At 39.6% G+C, this 12992-nt stretch overlaps 1 protein-coding gene across 3 annotated transcripts in view; it reads left to right on the forward strand.

Moving 5' to 3' along the window:
• cdhr2 (cadherin related family member 2) overlaps positions 1–12992 on the forward strand; it is a 55840-nt gene that overhangs the window by 20593 nt on the left and 22255 nt on the right. For all 3 annotated transcript variants that reach the window (XM_029720351.1, XM_029720335.1, XM_029720343.1), the window contains exons 5-17: positions 122–172; positions 661–750; positions 1571–1660; positions 2577–2699; positions 2900–3049; positions 6465–6540; positions 6728–6840; positions 6950–7168; positions 7450–7605; positions 8345–8509; positions 9172–9233; positions 9476–9719; positions 10636–10869. In XM_029720351.1, coding sequence (XP_029576211.1) covers positions 122–172; positions 661–750; positions 1571–1660; positions 2577–2699; positions 2900–3049; positions 6465–6540; positions 6728–6840; positions 6950–7168; positions 7450–7605; positions 8345–8509; positions 9172–9233; positions 9476–9719; positions 10636–10869 — 1773 coding nt within the window. The remainder of the gene's footprint in view (positions 1–121; positions 173–660; positions 751–1570; positions 1661–2576; positions 2700–2899; positions 3050–6464; positions 6541–6727; positions 6841–6949; positions 7169–7449; positions 7606–8344; positions 8510–9171; positions 9234–9475; positions 9720–10635; positions 10870–12992) is intronic.

Genomic DNA, 12992 nt, shown 5'->3' on the forward strand with positions numbered 1-12992 from the left:
TCAGCCATTTCTATTTTATTTCCGCCATTTCGGTATTATTTCAGCCATTTCAATATTTCAGTATTTTATCCTTTATTTTTCCTGACGTGAATCTCTAATTGATTGGCTTGTATTTGTTTAGGACAAGGGTGTATTCTCTATCGGCGTTGTGGTTTCTGACGCTGATTACACAGTAAGTTCACAATAAAGCCTCTAACTCTTTTCACAGTCCCCAAATCCAGTAACAAATTCAAGAAAACGTACAGTATTATATAGAGCCTTTATTGCATGGGACTTCCTTCCATCTCATATTGCTCAAATGAACAGCAGACCTGGTTTAAAAAACCCCCAGATAAAGCAACACCTCACAGCACAACACCTCTCCCTTATCTGACCTAGATAGTTTGTGTGTATGTATTGGCCTTTTTTAAAAGAAATTTATGTAATTCTGTCCTTGAGCTGTTCTTGTCTATTAATGTTCTGTATTATATTATGTGTCATGTTTTGTGTGGAGCCCAGGAAGAGTAGCTGCTGCTTTAGAAACCGCTAATGGGAATCCTAATAAAATACCTAACATATACATTTTTTTTTTTAACTATGTTTTTTAAAATGTATTTTATTGTTTTTAACAAATGTATGTTTTATAAACAGGCACAATATATCATGTCATCTTTTTTTTAGGTTTCCAAAGACATTCAGATAATCGTAATAGATGCGAATGATAATCAACCCATTTTTGAAAATACGCCTTACAACGTAAATGTCGAAGAAGTAAGTGCAATTACTAATTTTACATTCCTTTAATAAGAATTTAATTTATATGGCACGTTCAATTAATTTCCAGACGTAATTAAGAAATTGTGGGAAACTTTATGAGCCTGTGAAATCATCTAAACAGACAATGGTTTCAAAACGTTTCAGAAAATCAGGTAATTTGGGAAATCTATAGAAACTATAGTAATTTATAATAATGTTTTAGAAAAGTATTTATATTGTTTTCATAATTTTTACAGAAAGTATTCTTATCCTTTGACTTAGAATGTATTTTGTTGTTACAGCTTAAATATTTTTTTTTATTCAATATAAAACATTCACACACAATAAAAGTGAATTAAAGTGAACATTTTTGCTAATTTATTGAAAATGAAATACATAAATATCTAATTTACATAAGTATTCACACCACTGAGTCAATACATGTTAGAATCACCTTTGTCAGTGATTACAGCTGTAAGTGTTTCTGGATAAGAGTGTGCAAAGCTGTCATCAAGGCAAAGGGTGGCTATTTGAAGAATCTCAAATATAAAATATATTTTGATTTGTTTAACACTTTTTTGATTACTACATAATTCAATATGTATAATTTGATAGTTTTGATGTCTTCACTATTATTCTACAATGTAGAAAATACGAAATCCTATACGACTTAGTATGGAAAATCTACATCTAACCGGGTCCCTTGCTAGTGTATAGTCAGGAATTCATTTTTTGTGCTATACATTTGAAAGTTACTTTTCTAAATGGTGATGAAAAAGTACTATTTTGTCTCCAAATTCCTTGCCCCACTTTGTCTGTTTTTGTTTTTTATTAGAACACCGCCTTGGACACCGTTCTGTTTCAAGCATATGCCAAAGATGTAGATGCTGGACTTGCTGCTGTTGTAAAGTACAGCATTGATGAGGTAAGTATTGCTTTTGGACAGAAAGCCGATTTTCTGGACTCATTCATAAGTAAACCTGACTCAAAACATCAACAGGGAACTTAGAACTAAGTTACACCCCCATTAGAACCAAGTTACACCCCCATTAGAACCAAGTTACACCCCCATTAGAACCAAGTGACACCCCCATTAGGACCAAGTGACACCCCCATTAGAACCAAGTTACACCCCCATTAGAACCAAGTTACACCCCCATTAGAACCAAGTTACACCCCCATTAGAACCAAGTTACACCCCCATTAGAACCAAGTTACACCCCCATTAGAACCAAGTTACACCCCCATTAGAACCAAGTGACACCCCCATTAGAACCAAGTGACACCCCCATTAGAACCAAGTGACACCCCCATTAGAACCAAGCTACACCCCCATTAGAACCAAGCCACACCCCCATTAGAACCAAATTACACCCCCATTAGAACCAAGCTACACCCCCATTAGAACCAAGCTACACCCCCATTAGAACCAAGCTACACCCCCATTAGAACCAAGTTACACCCCCATTAGAACCAAGTGACACCCCCATTAGAACCAAGTGACACCCCCATTAGAACCAAGCTACACCCCCATTAGAACCAAGCTACACCCCCATTAGAACCAAGTTACACCCCCATTAGAACCAAGTGACACCCCCATTAGAACCAAGTGACACCCCCATTAGAACCAAGTTACACCCCCATTAGAACCAAGCTACACCCCCATTAGAACCAAGTTACACCCCCATTAGAACCAAGTTACACCCCCAACATTAGTCATGTAGCAGATAATAATAAAAGCACTTCTCAACAGACACTGGGGAAAATTAGGACAGACTATATGCCTTGAGATTGTTATATCAACTCCATGTATTTAAACCTAACTCTCTCCTCGTTTCTAGGCTAGTCCAAGTAATGGACTAAATCATTTCGCTATCAATGAGAATAATGGCGATGTCAAACTGATTCAAAAATTGAATTTTACAAGTTTGAGCACTTTCTATAGGCTGAAGATCACAGCCACTGTAAGTAGCCCATCTCAACACTTCTATTCACTGTTGGATCTTCACTAGTCACTTATTAGAAGCGGTTTTCTGAATTCCTGACTAACAAGCATGTTCTTTCTGGAATTGATCATGTTTTTCGGGGCCCGATTGCGGGATTAATCTGAGAAAATGTCCTATTAAATGTTGTTTTCTGTTTCTGATTGTGTTTCCCCTCACAGGATGGTGGAGGCCCTGTGTATAATGAACCTGACCCTGTTCATCAGTTCAGCCACACCTTTGCCTTCATCACTGTAGTGGACGTCCCAGACATGGATCCAAGGTTTCTAAGTACTCCTTACGCGACCACTGTCACTGAGCATTCTCCTGTGGTGAGTCGGGTGTTGCCAAAATCGGCACTTTCCTTTGAGTTCATAGTTCAACCAACCTCAGAATATCAAACAACGTTCACGTTGTGTTTTCTACCAACAGCTAAGTTATTTTACAATTGGTTTATTGTTGTTGCTAGTTGCTGCATTGTCGTACACATACATCTTCCTAAATCGATAAACAATTGTAAAAGTAAAGGTATGGGCCAATATGGTACCAAATGGTCCATTTTCCCTACTTTGTGTTAGATTTTTGATCAGGGCCATTTACTACTTTTGATCAGGGCCATTTACTACTTTTGATCAGGGCCATTTACCACTTTTGATCAGGGCCATTTACAACTTTTGATCAGAGCTAATTACTACTTTTGAACAGGGCCATTTACTACTTTTGATCAGGGCCAATTATTTTTGATCAGGGCCATTTACTACTTTTCATCAGGGCCATTTACTACTTTTGATCAGGGCCATTTACTACTTTTGAACAAGGCCATTTACTACTTTTGATCAGGGCCAATCACTACTTTTGAACAGAGCCATTTACTACTTTTGATCAGGGCCATTTACTACTTTTGATCAGGGCCATTTACTACTTTTGGTCAGGGCCAATTCCTACTTTTGATGAGGGCCATTTACTACTTTTGATCAGGGCCATTTACCACTTTTGATCAGGGCCATTTACAACTTTTGAACAGGGCCATTTACAACTTTTGAACAGGGCCATTTACTACTTTTTATCAGGATCATTTACTACTTTTGATCAGGGCTATTTACTACTTTTGATCAGGGACATTTACTACTTTTGATCAGGGCCATTTACTACCTTTGATCAGGGCCATTTACTACTTTTGATCAGGGCCATTTACTACTTTTGATCAGGGCCAATTACTACTTTTGATCAGGGCCAATTAATACTTTTGATCAGGGCCAATTAATACTTTTGATCAGGGCCATTTACCACTTTTGATCAGGGCCATTTACTACTTTTGAACAGGGCCATTTACTACTTTTTATCAGGATCATTTCCTACTTTTGATCATGGACATTTACTACTTTTGATCAGGGCCATTTACTACTTTTGATAAGGGCCATTTACTACTTTTGATCAGGGCCAATTACTACTTTTGATCAGGGCCAATTACTACTTTTTATCAGGGCCAATTAATTTTGATCAGGGCCAATTACTACTTTTGATCAGGGCCATTTACTACTTTTGATCAGGGCCATTTACTACTTTTGATGAGGGCCATTTACTACTTTTGATCAGGGCATTTACTACTTTTGATCAGGGCCAATCACTACTTTTGAACAGGGCCATCTACTACTTTTGAACAGGGCCATTTACTACTTTTGATCAGGGCCATTTACTACTTTTGATCAGGGCCAATTCCTACTTTTGATGAGGGCCATTTACTACTTTTGATCAGGGCCATTTACCACTTTTGATCAGGGCCATTTACAACTTTTGAACAGGGCCATTTACTACTTTTTATCAGGATCATTTACTACTTTTGATCAGGGCTATTTACTACTTTTGATCAGGGACATTTACTACTTTTGATCAGGGACATTTACTACCTTTGATCAGGGCCATTTACCACTTTTGATCAGGGCCATTTACTACTTTTGATCAGGGCCATTTACTACTTTTGATCAGGGCCATTTACTACTTTTGATCAGGGCCATTTACTACTTTTGATCAGGGCTATTTACTACTTTTGATCAGGGCCATTTACTACTTTTGATCAGGGCCATTTACTACTTTTGATCAGGGACATTTACTACTTTTGATCAGGGCCATTTACTACTTTTGAACAGGGCCATTTACTACTTTTGATAAAGGCCATTTACTACTTTTGATCAGGGCCAATTACTACTTTTGATCAGGGCCAATTACTACTTTTTATCAGCGCCAATTATTTTTTATTAGGGCCAATTACTACTTTTGATCAGGGCCATTTACTACTTTTGATCAGGGCCATTTACTACTTTTGATCAGGGCCATTTACTACTTTTGATCAGGGACATTTACTACTTTTGATCAGGGACATTTACTACTTTTGATCAGGGCCATTTACTACTTTTGAACAGGGCCATTTACTACTTTTGATCAGGGCCATTTACTACTTTTGATCAGGGCCAATCATTACTTTTGATCAGGGCCAATTACTACTTTTGATCAGGGCCAATTACTACTTTTGATCAGGGCCAATTACTACTTTTGATCAGGGCCAATTACTACTTTTGATCAGGGCCAATTACTACTTTTGATTAGGGCCAATTACTACTTTTGAACAGGGCCATTTACTACTTTTGATCAGGGCCAATTACTACTTTTGATCAGGGCCAATTACTACTTTTGATCAGGGCCATTTACTACTTTTGATCAGGGCCAATTACTACTTTTGATGAGGGCCATTTACTACTTTTGATCAGGGCCATTTACTACTTTTGATCAGGGCTATTTACTACTTTTGATCAGGGCCATTTACTACTTTTGATCAGGGACATTTACTACTTTTGATCAGGGACATTTACTACTTTTGATCAGGGCCATTTACTACTTTTGAACAGGGCCATTTACTACTTTTGATCAGGGCCATTTACTACTTTTGATCAGGGCCAATCATTACTTTTGATCAGGGCCAATTACTACTTTTGATCAGGGCCAATTACTACTTTTGATCAGGGCCAATTACTACTTTTTATCAGGGCCAATTATTTTTGATTAGGGCCAATTACTACTTTTGATCAGGGCCATTTACTACTTTTGATCAGGGCCATTTACTACTTTTGATCAGGGCCATTTACTACTTTTGATCAGGGCCATTTACTACTTTTGATCAGGGCCATTTACTACTTTTGATCAGGGCCAATTACTACTTTTGATGAGGGCCATTTACTACTTTTGATCAGGGCCAGTTACCACTTTTGATCAGGGCCATTTACTACTTTTGAACAGGGCCATTTACTACTTTTGAACAGGGCCATTTACTACTTTTTATCAGGATCATTTACTACTTTTGATCAGGGCCATTTACTACTTTTGATCATGGACATTTACCACTTTTGATCAGGGCCAATTACTACTTTTGATAAAGGCCATTTACTACTTTTGATCAGGGCCAATTATTTTTGATCAGGGCCATTGACTACTTTTAATCAGGGCCATTAACTACTTTTGATCAGGGCCATTTATTACTTTTGATCAGGGCCATTTATTACTTTTGATCAGGGCCATTTATTACTTTTGACCAGGGCCATTTACTACTTTTGACCAGGGCCATTTACTACTTTTGATCAGGGTCATTTACTACTTTTGATCAGGGCCATTTACTACATTTGGGGTGCCAAAGGGGACAAAGCCTTTGTTGACGTCAGCTTTTATCTGAACTCTACTGTCTCACTTTCATTTCAGGGCCAGTCTGTGTTTAAAGTGACTGCAATTGATCAGGACACAGGAATCAACGATGACATCACCTACAGCATTGATGGTGAGCATTACTACTTCTCTGAATATCTGCTCATTTCAGGTTGTTAGCGGAACATGAGCATAAACGCTGTCCGTTGCCATTGTGCTGACAAGTCTTGAAAAGATAAAGATTTTATTTTTTTATTATTCCTAAATTGTTGTAATAATAATGAAGATTGGACTCTGATATATGTTTTGTTATTTTGCAGGTACCAATGACCTGTTTGACATCACAGCCATTGATGGAATCATATCTGTCAAAAGTGATATTGACAGAGAGGCTTTGTCGGACATCAATTATGTTGTGACCCTTATTGTGACGGTATGCTCTTACTGCTTAAACCCTTTACATCATTTCCAAAAATTCATTTATCCAAAGGACAATATTTCATTTCAAGCTGACCTACTGTTAATAAAAACTACAATTCCAGGCAACGGAGGTACATCCAAGCATCCTGGGGACCCAAGCCCACACTTCCACTGAGGTACGGATTACCATCGGTGACATCAACGACAACAAGCCTACATTTTATGACTGTGGTGTGGAGCCCTGCGTGGAGGCCAGCAGCTTCACGGCCAACATCTTTGAGCATTCCTCCATGGGTGTTCCAGTCGACGACCTCAACATCAAAGCCAAAGATTTGGATCAGGTCAGTCCTTACTAAGAAATAGGGTTGCAAAAATGTTGAGATTTTTTTCTGTAACTCTTGGTTGGAAGATTCCCAGAGTTAGGAAAGGGGGGAAAGGAATAATGAAAAACAAAATCTGAAATCCTCCAACCAGGATAACTTGAAAATGTACTGGAATTTTGCAACCCTAATCACATAATATATTTTTGTTAATAATAATAATTTAAAAAAAACATCAAAGTTATGTGGGACCTGAGTTTACTCATGCCAGAAAATTGATCAACATCTGTATTCTGATGTAGGGAGATAATGGAAAATTCGAATTAAGTCTTGCTGGACCAGACAAGGATGCGTTCAGTGTGTCGCCACAGATTGCCTACTCAGAAAGCCCAGTTCAGATCATGGTCAAGAATTCCCAGGCTGTGGACTACGAGACGAAAACATCAATGGTTGTCCAGGTATGCGTTTCAAATGACAACCTATTCCCTATTTAGTGCACTACTTTTCACCAGGGCCCAATAAGGACCATGGTCAAAAGTAAAGTACTATGTCCACATAATGTGAGAAATGTCTTCACTATAATTGACTGAAACCAAAGACAAACACCATTGTCAAAAATAATCAACAACCACCTTGTCATCATAATCATTCAAATACATTTGACAATATTTTTTCGAGGGAAGATGTGTGACAAGTTGATTGAAGATTTCAACCGGACAAACTAAGTGGTTCTGGAGTGTGTCCAATGCCAGAATTATCCTAGCTTAGCTGAAACAGGATTTGTGTAGTATTAAGACGGCAAGCAAACACACATTGGATCCATTACAAACAGGTGGATTACTTATGCTAAAGGAGATAACGCTGCACCCTTCACACACGGTATAGCCAGGTGAACTGCGGACACGCAAGAGATATTTAACGGTCTCTGCCAGGACGGTTGCCAAGCTGCAGAATCGTGAATAATGACATCGCATGATCAACAGTACATTGTACACAAAAGTATTGTTTTGACGATCCTATCGCCATTTTCAAAACCAACGCTTTTTGTCTCAAATGGCACTCTCTTCACCAAACAGTGCAGAACTTTTAACCTGCTTTTAACCTGTACTGATATTCACCACAAAGTACAACGTTCTTACTCTGTCTCGAAAGTCTGTGTTTAAAACTGAGGTAAATCGTGGTTGTTTTCCTGGACAGATTATCGCCAAGGATCCCTCCAATTCAGCAGACTGCTGTTCCACGGCTACAGTCACCATTCAGATTAAAGACATTAATGACAACAGCCCCACATTCCCCAAAGAAGTCTACAACCTCAAGGTTGATGAGCACAGTCCCAATGGAACCACTGTGGACACGATAACGGTAGGTCCATGTTATTGTTACCATTCTAACAGTAGGTCCATGTTATTGTTACCATTCTAACGGTAGGTCCATGTTATTGTTACCATTCTAACGGTAGGTCCATGTTATTGTTACCATTCTAACGGTAGGTCCATGTTATTGTTACCATTCTAACGGTAGGTCCATGTTATTGTTACCATTCTAACAGTAGGTCCATGTTATTGTTACCATTCTAACGGTAGGTCCATGTTATTGTTACCATTCTAACAGTAGGTCCATGTTATTGTTACCATTCTAACAGTAGGTCCATGTTATTGTTACCATTCTAACAGTAGGTCCATGTTATTGTTACCATTCTAACAGTAGGTCCATGTTATTGTTACCATTCTAACGGTAGATCCATGTTATTGTTACCGTTTTAACGGTAGATCCATGTTGTTGTTACCGTTCTGCCTGGAATTCAACCAATGTGCAATGCGCTCTGTGTTTGATTTGAACAGCGTCTTGAAGTATCGAGTGTTAACTCACTCAACCCAGATCACACTGCTATGTAAATCAAACACACTTGTAATAAAATGTGAATCAAAAGTCCTTTGATTGTTGTTCTTGCCTCTGTTTTTTTTTTTATTGTTGCTGCTAAATGTATTAGGAAGTACAAACACAAAAACTCTATTTCTCTCCAGGCAACCGATCCTGACACTATGGATGTTGGTAACATCAGATACAGACTTCTTCCTGACAGCATGTATGTACACTACATATTATTATTACTACTGTATGCTGTATTGTAATCCATTCCAGGGTTTTCTTATGTTTATATGATACTTCATTCATTTAGTTTGCTTTATAATAGGCTTTCATACAACATATAACATAAACAATATACAGTATATCAACTTTGGTGTTGTCTCACAAGAGGTGCCAAAGTTTGTGAAACGAGACCCAATACATGAGAACTAAATACTAAAAAAGATGTTTGGTTTTCAGACTAAAGTACTTCGATGTGAATGCAATGACAGGGAGGATCTTTGTGACAAACAACAAACTGATCGATCGAGAGGTCACCTCCCTGTATTCTCCAACTCTGCAAGCAAGAGACCAGGCCAACAACACAGGGAACGCTGTGTTAGAAATCACACTGACAGACGTCAATGACCAGACACCACAGTTCAACAGAGAATCCTACATTGACTATGTGAAAGAGGGCTCAAACCTAAGAATTCAAGTACAGGTCAATATCTGCCTCTATATAAGTGCATTTCAAACCTCTCCTCAGGGAAGCCCCAGACATTTTAGGATTTTGTTACATTTTAGCAGACACTCTTATCCAGAGCAACATACAATTCATACATTTCATGCATTTTTTTTTTGTACTGGCCCCCCGTGGGAATCAAACCCACAACCCTGGCATTGCGCACACACCATGCTCTACCAACTGAGCTACAGGGAAGGCTAGCCCTGAACTACCTCATTGTTGTAGCCCTGAACTACCTCATCTGATTTACCTAATCAAGGACTTTATTATTAGTTGACAAGATGAATAAGGTGTGGAATAAACATTGTAAATGAGAAATTGTTCTTAATTGACCCCTGTATAAATAAATAAAAACATGGAACGCCTGAGGATCCCAAGGATAGGTTTGAAAAGCCCCTTTACTCTACACCACGGGTGTCAAACTCATTCCATGGAGGTCTGAGAGTTTCCAGGTTATCGCTCCTTCCTTGTGCTTATTTGATCAATGAAGGTCACTGATTAGTTAGGAACTCCCCTCACCTGCTTGTCTAAGACTTCATTTTGACAAAGATTGAAAGGAAATAACAACACCCAGCAGCCACTGGGCCCTCCATGGAATGAGTTTGAGACCCCTGCTCTACACACAGTAACCAAAGGGTTAAAACTGCTCTACAGCTGACCCTTATGCTACTCTATGGCAGACCCGTAGACCCGAAAAATTCTTGTAACTTTCCAAAAATTCCCAGTTTTTCAAAAAATCCAGGTTAGAGGATTCCAGATTTCCTGCTTATTCTGTACTGAATTCCAGGAATCTTCCAGGAATTTGGGGGAAAGTTACCAGAATTTTGCTACCTAGGTAGACCTCTGTGCTGCTTCTAGTTGTTGGTGATTTTTTCCTTCTTCTCGTTTGCAGGCTACTGACAGAGATGAGCCGCCCAACAGCGAGATTGTGTATGGAATAGTTAGCAGTGACTACAGTGCCAAATTCACCATTGACCCCACCACAGGCTGGTTGGAGAACAAAGGCCCGCTAGACAGAGAGGCCATGCAGGCCAAGGATAATGGGCAGGTTCAGTTAAATGTGACAGCAACTGACAAAGGCAGTCCACCACTGTCCACTTGGGTGCCAGTCATCATCAATGTGGAGGTAAGATCACTGTCCATCCTTCACAAACTTTTGACAAGTGCACAGACAGGATGTATTGGTACCTGGGCCCATATTCACAAAGCGTCTCAGAGTAGGACTGTTGATCTAGGATCAGATCCCCCTTGGCAGCTCTGTTACTAGGTCCTAAACAACTTTGCATTTATATTTAATTTAAAAATATATATTTCTACATTATTATCCCAGAATGTGTTTTGCGTTATTACATACAGCCGGGAAATAACTTCTGGATATCAGAGCGGCAGTAACTCACCAGCGTTACGACCAGGAATACGACTTTCCCGAATTGGATCCTTTGTTCGTACTCCCCAATGCAATTTAACTTAACCCTGAGGCTGTTTCAAGACGCCGCCAGCGGAGAAGAGGTATTCGGAGTGGGCTTCTAGTCTGTCTCAGGAGGCGTGCACACCATCCACTGCTTCCGAATACAGTGAGGGAAAAAAGTATTTGATCCCCTGCTGATTTTGTATGTTTGCCCACTGACAAAGAAATGATCAGTCTAATTTTAATGGTAGGTTTATTTGAACAGTGAGAGACAGAATAGCAACAAAAAAATCCAGAAAAACGCATTTCAAAAATGTTATAAATTGATTTGCATTTTAATGAGGGAAATAAGTATTTGACCCCCTCTCAATCAGAAAGATTTCTGGCTCCCAAGTGTCTTTTATACAGGTAATGAGCTGAGATTAGGAGCACACTCTTAAAGGGAGTGCTCCTAATCTCAGCTTGTTACCTGTATAAAAGACACCTGTCCACAGAATCAATCAATCAATCAGATTCCAAACTCTCCACCATGGCCAAGACCAAAGAGCTCTCCAAGGATGTCAGGGACAAGATTGTAGACCTACACAAGGCTGGAATGGGCTACAAGTCCATCGCCAAGCAGCATGGTGAGAAGGTGACACCAGCTGGTGCGATAATTCGCAAATGGAAGAAACACAAAAGAACTCTCAATCTCCCTCGGCCTGGGGCTCCATGCAACCTGCCTCCAGGACACCTACAGCACCCGATGTCAAAGGAAGGCCAAAAAGATCATCAAGGACATCAACCACCTGAGCCACTGCCCTGTTCACCCTGCTATCATCCAGAAGGCGAGGTCAGTACAGGTGCATCAAAGCTGGGACCGAGAGACTGAAAAAACAGCTTCCAATACAAGGCAATCTGATTGTTAAATAGCCATCACTAGCCAGCTTCCACCCAGTACCCTGACCTGAACTTAGTGTCACCGGCCTACTACCAGCTGTTTCCATGCACCTTAGAGACTGCTGCCCTATGAACATACACGCTTTAATAATGGAACACTGGTCACTTTAATAATGTTTACATACTGTTTTACTAATTTCATATGCATATACTGTATTGTAGTCAAGGCTATCCTATTCAACTATTGCTGTATCTACAGTGCATTTGGAAAGTATTTAGACCCCTTGACTTTTTTCCACATTTTGTTGCGTTACAGCCACATTCTCAAATGGATTAAAAAAAAATTCCCCTCATCATAATGACAAAGCAAAAATAGGTTTTGAGATTATTTTGCTGATTGATTAAAAAAAATAATGAAATATGACATTTGCATAAGTATTCAGACCCTTTACTCAGAACTTTGTGGAAGCACCTTTGGCAGCGATCACAGCGTTGAGTCTTCTTGGGTATGATGCTACAAGCTTGGCACACCTGTATTTGGGGAGTTCTCCCATTTTTCTCTGCAGATCCTTTCAAGCTCTGTCAGATTGGATGGGGAGCGTCGCTGCACAGCTATTTTCAGGTATTTCCAGAGATGTTCAATCGGGTTCAAGTCCGGGCTCTGGCTGGGCCACTCATGGACATTCAGGTACTTATCCCGAAGCCAATCCTGCGTTGTCTTGGCTGTGTGCTTAGGGTCGTTGTCCTGTTGGAAGGTGAACCTCCGCCCCAGTCTGAGGTCCTGAGCGTTCTGGAGCAGGTTTTCATCAAGGATCTCTCTGTACTTTGCTACATTTATCTTTCCCTCGATCCTGACTAGTCTCCCAGTCCCTGCCGCTGAAAAATATCCCCACAGCATGATACTGCCATCACCATGCTTCACCATAGGGATGGTTACAGGTTTCCTCCAGATGTGACGTTTG

The sequence above is a fragment of the Salmo trutta genome, chromosome 3, assembly GCF_901001165.1.
Source record: "Salmo trutta chromosome 3, fSalTru1.1, whole genome shotgun sequence".
Classification (NCBI taxonomy): domain Eukaryota; kingdom Metazoa; phylum Chordata; class Actinopteri; order Salmoniformes; family Salmonidae; genus Salmo; species Salmo trutta.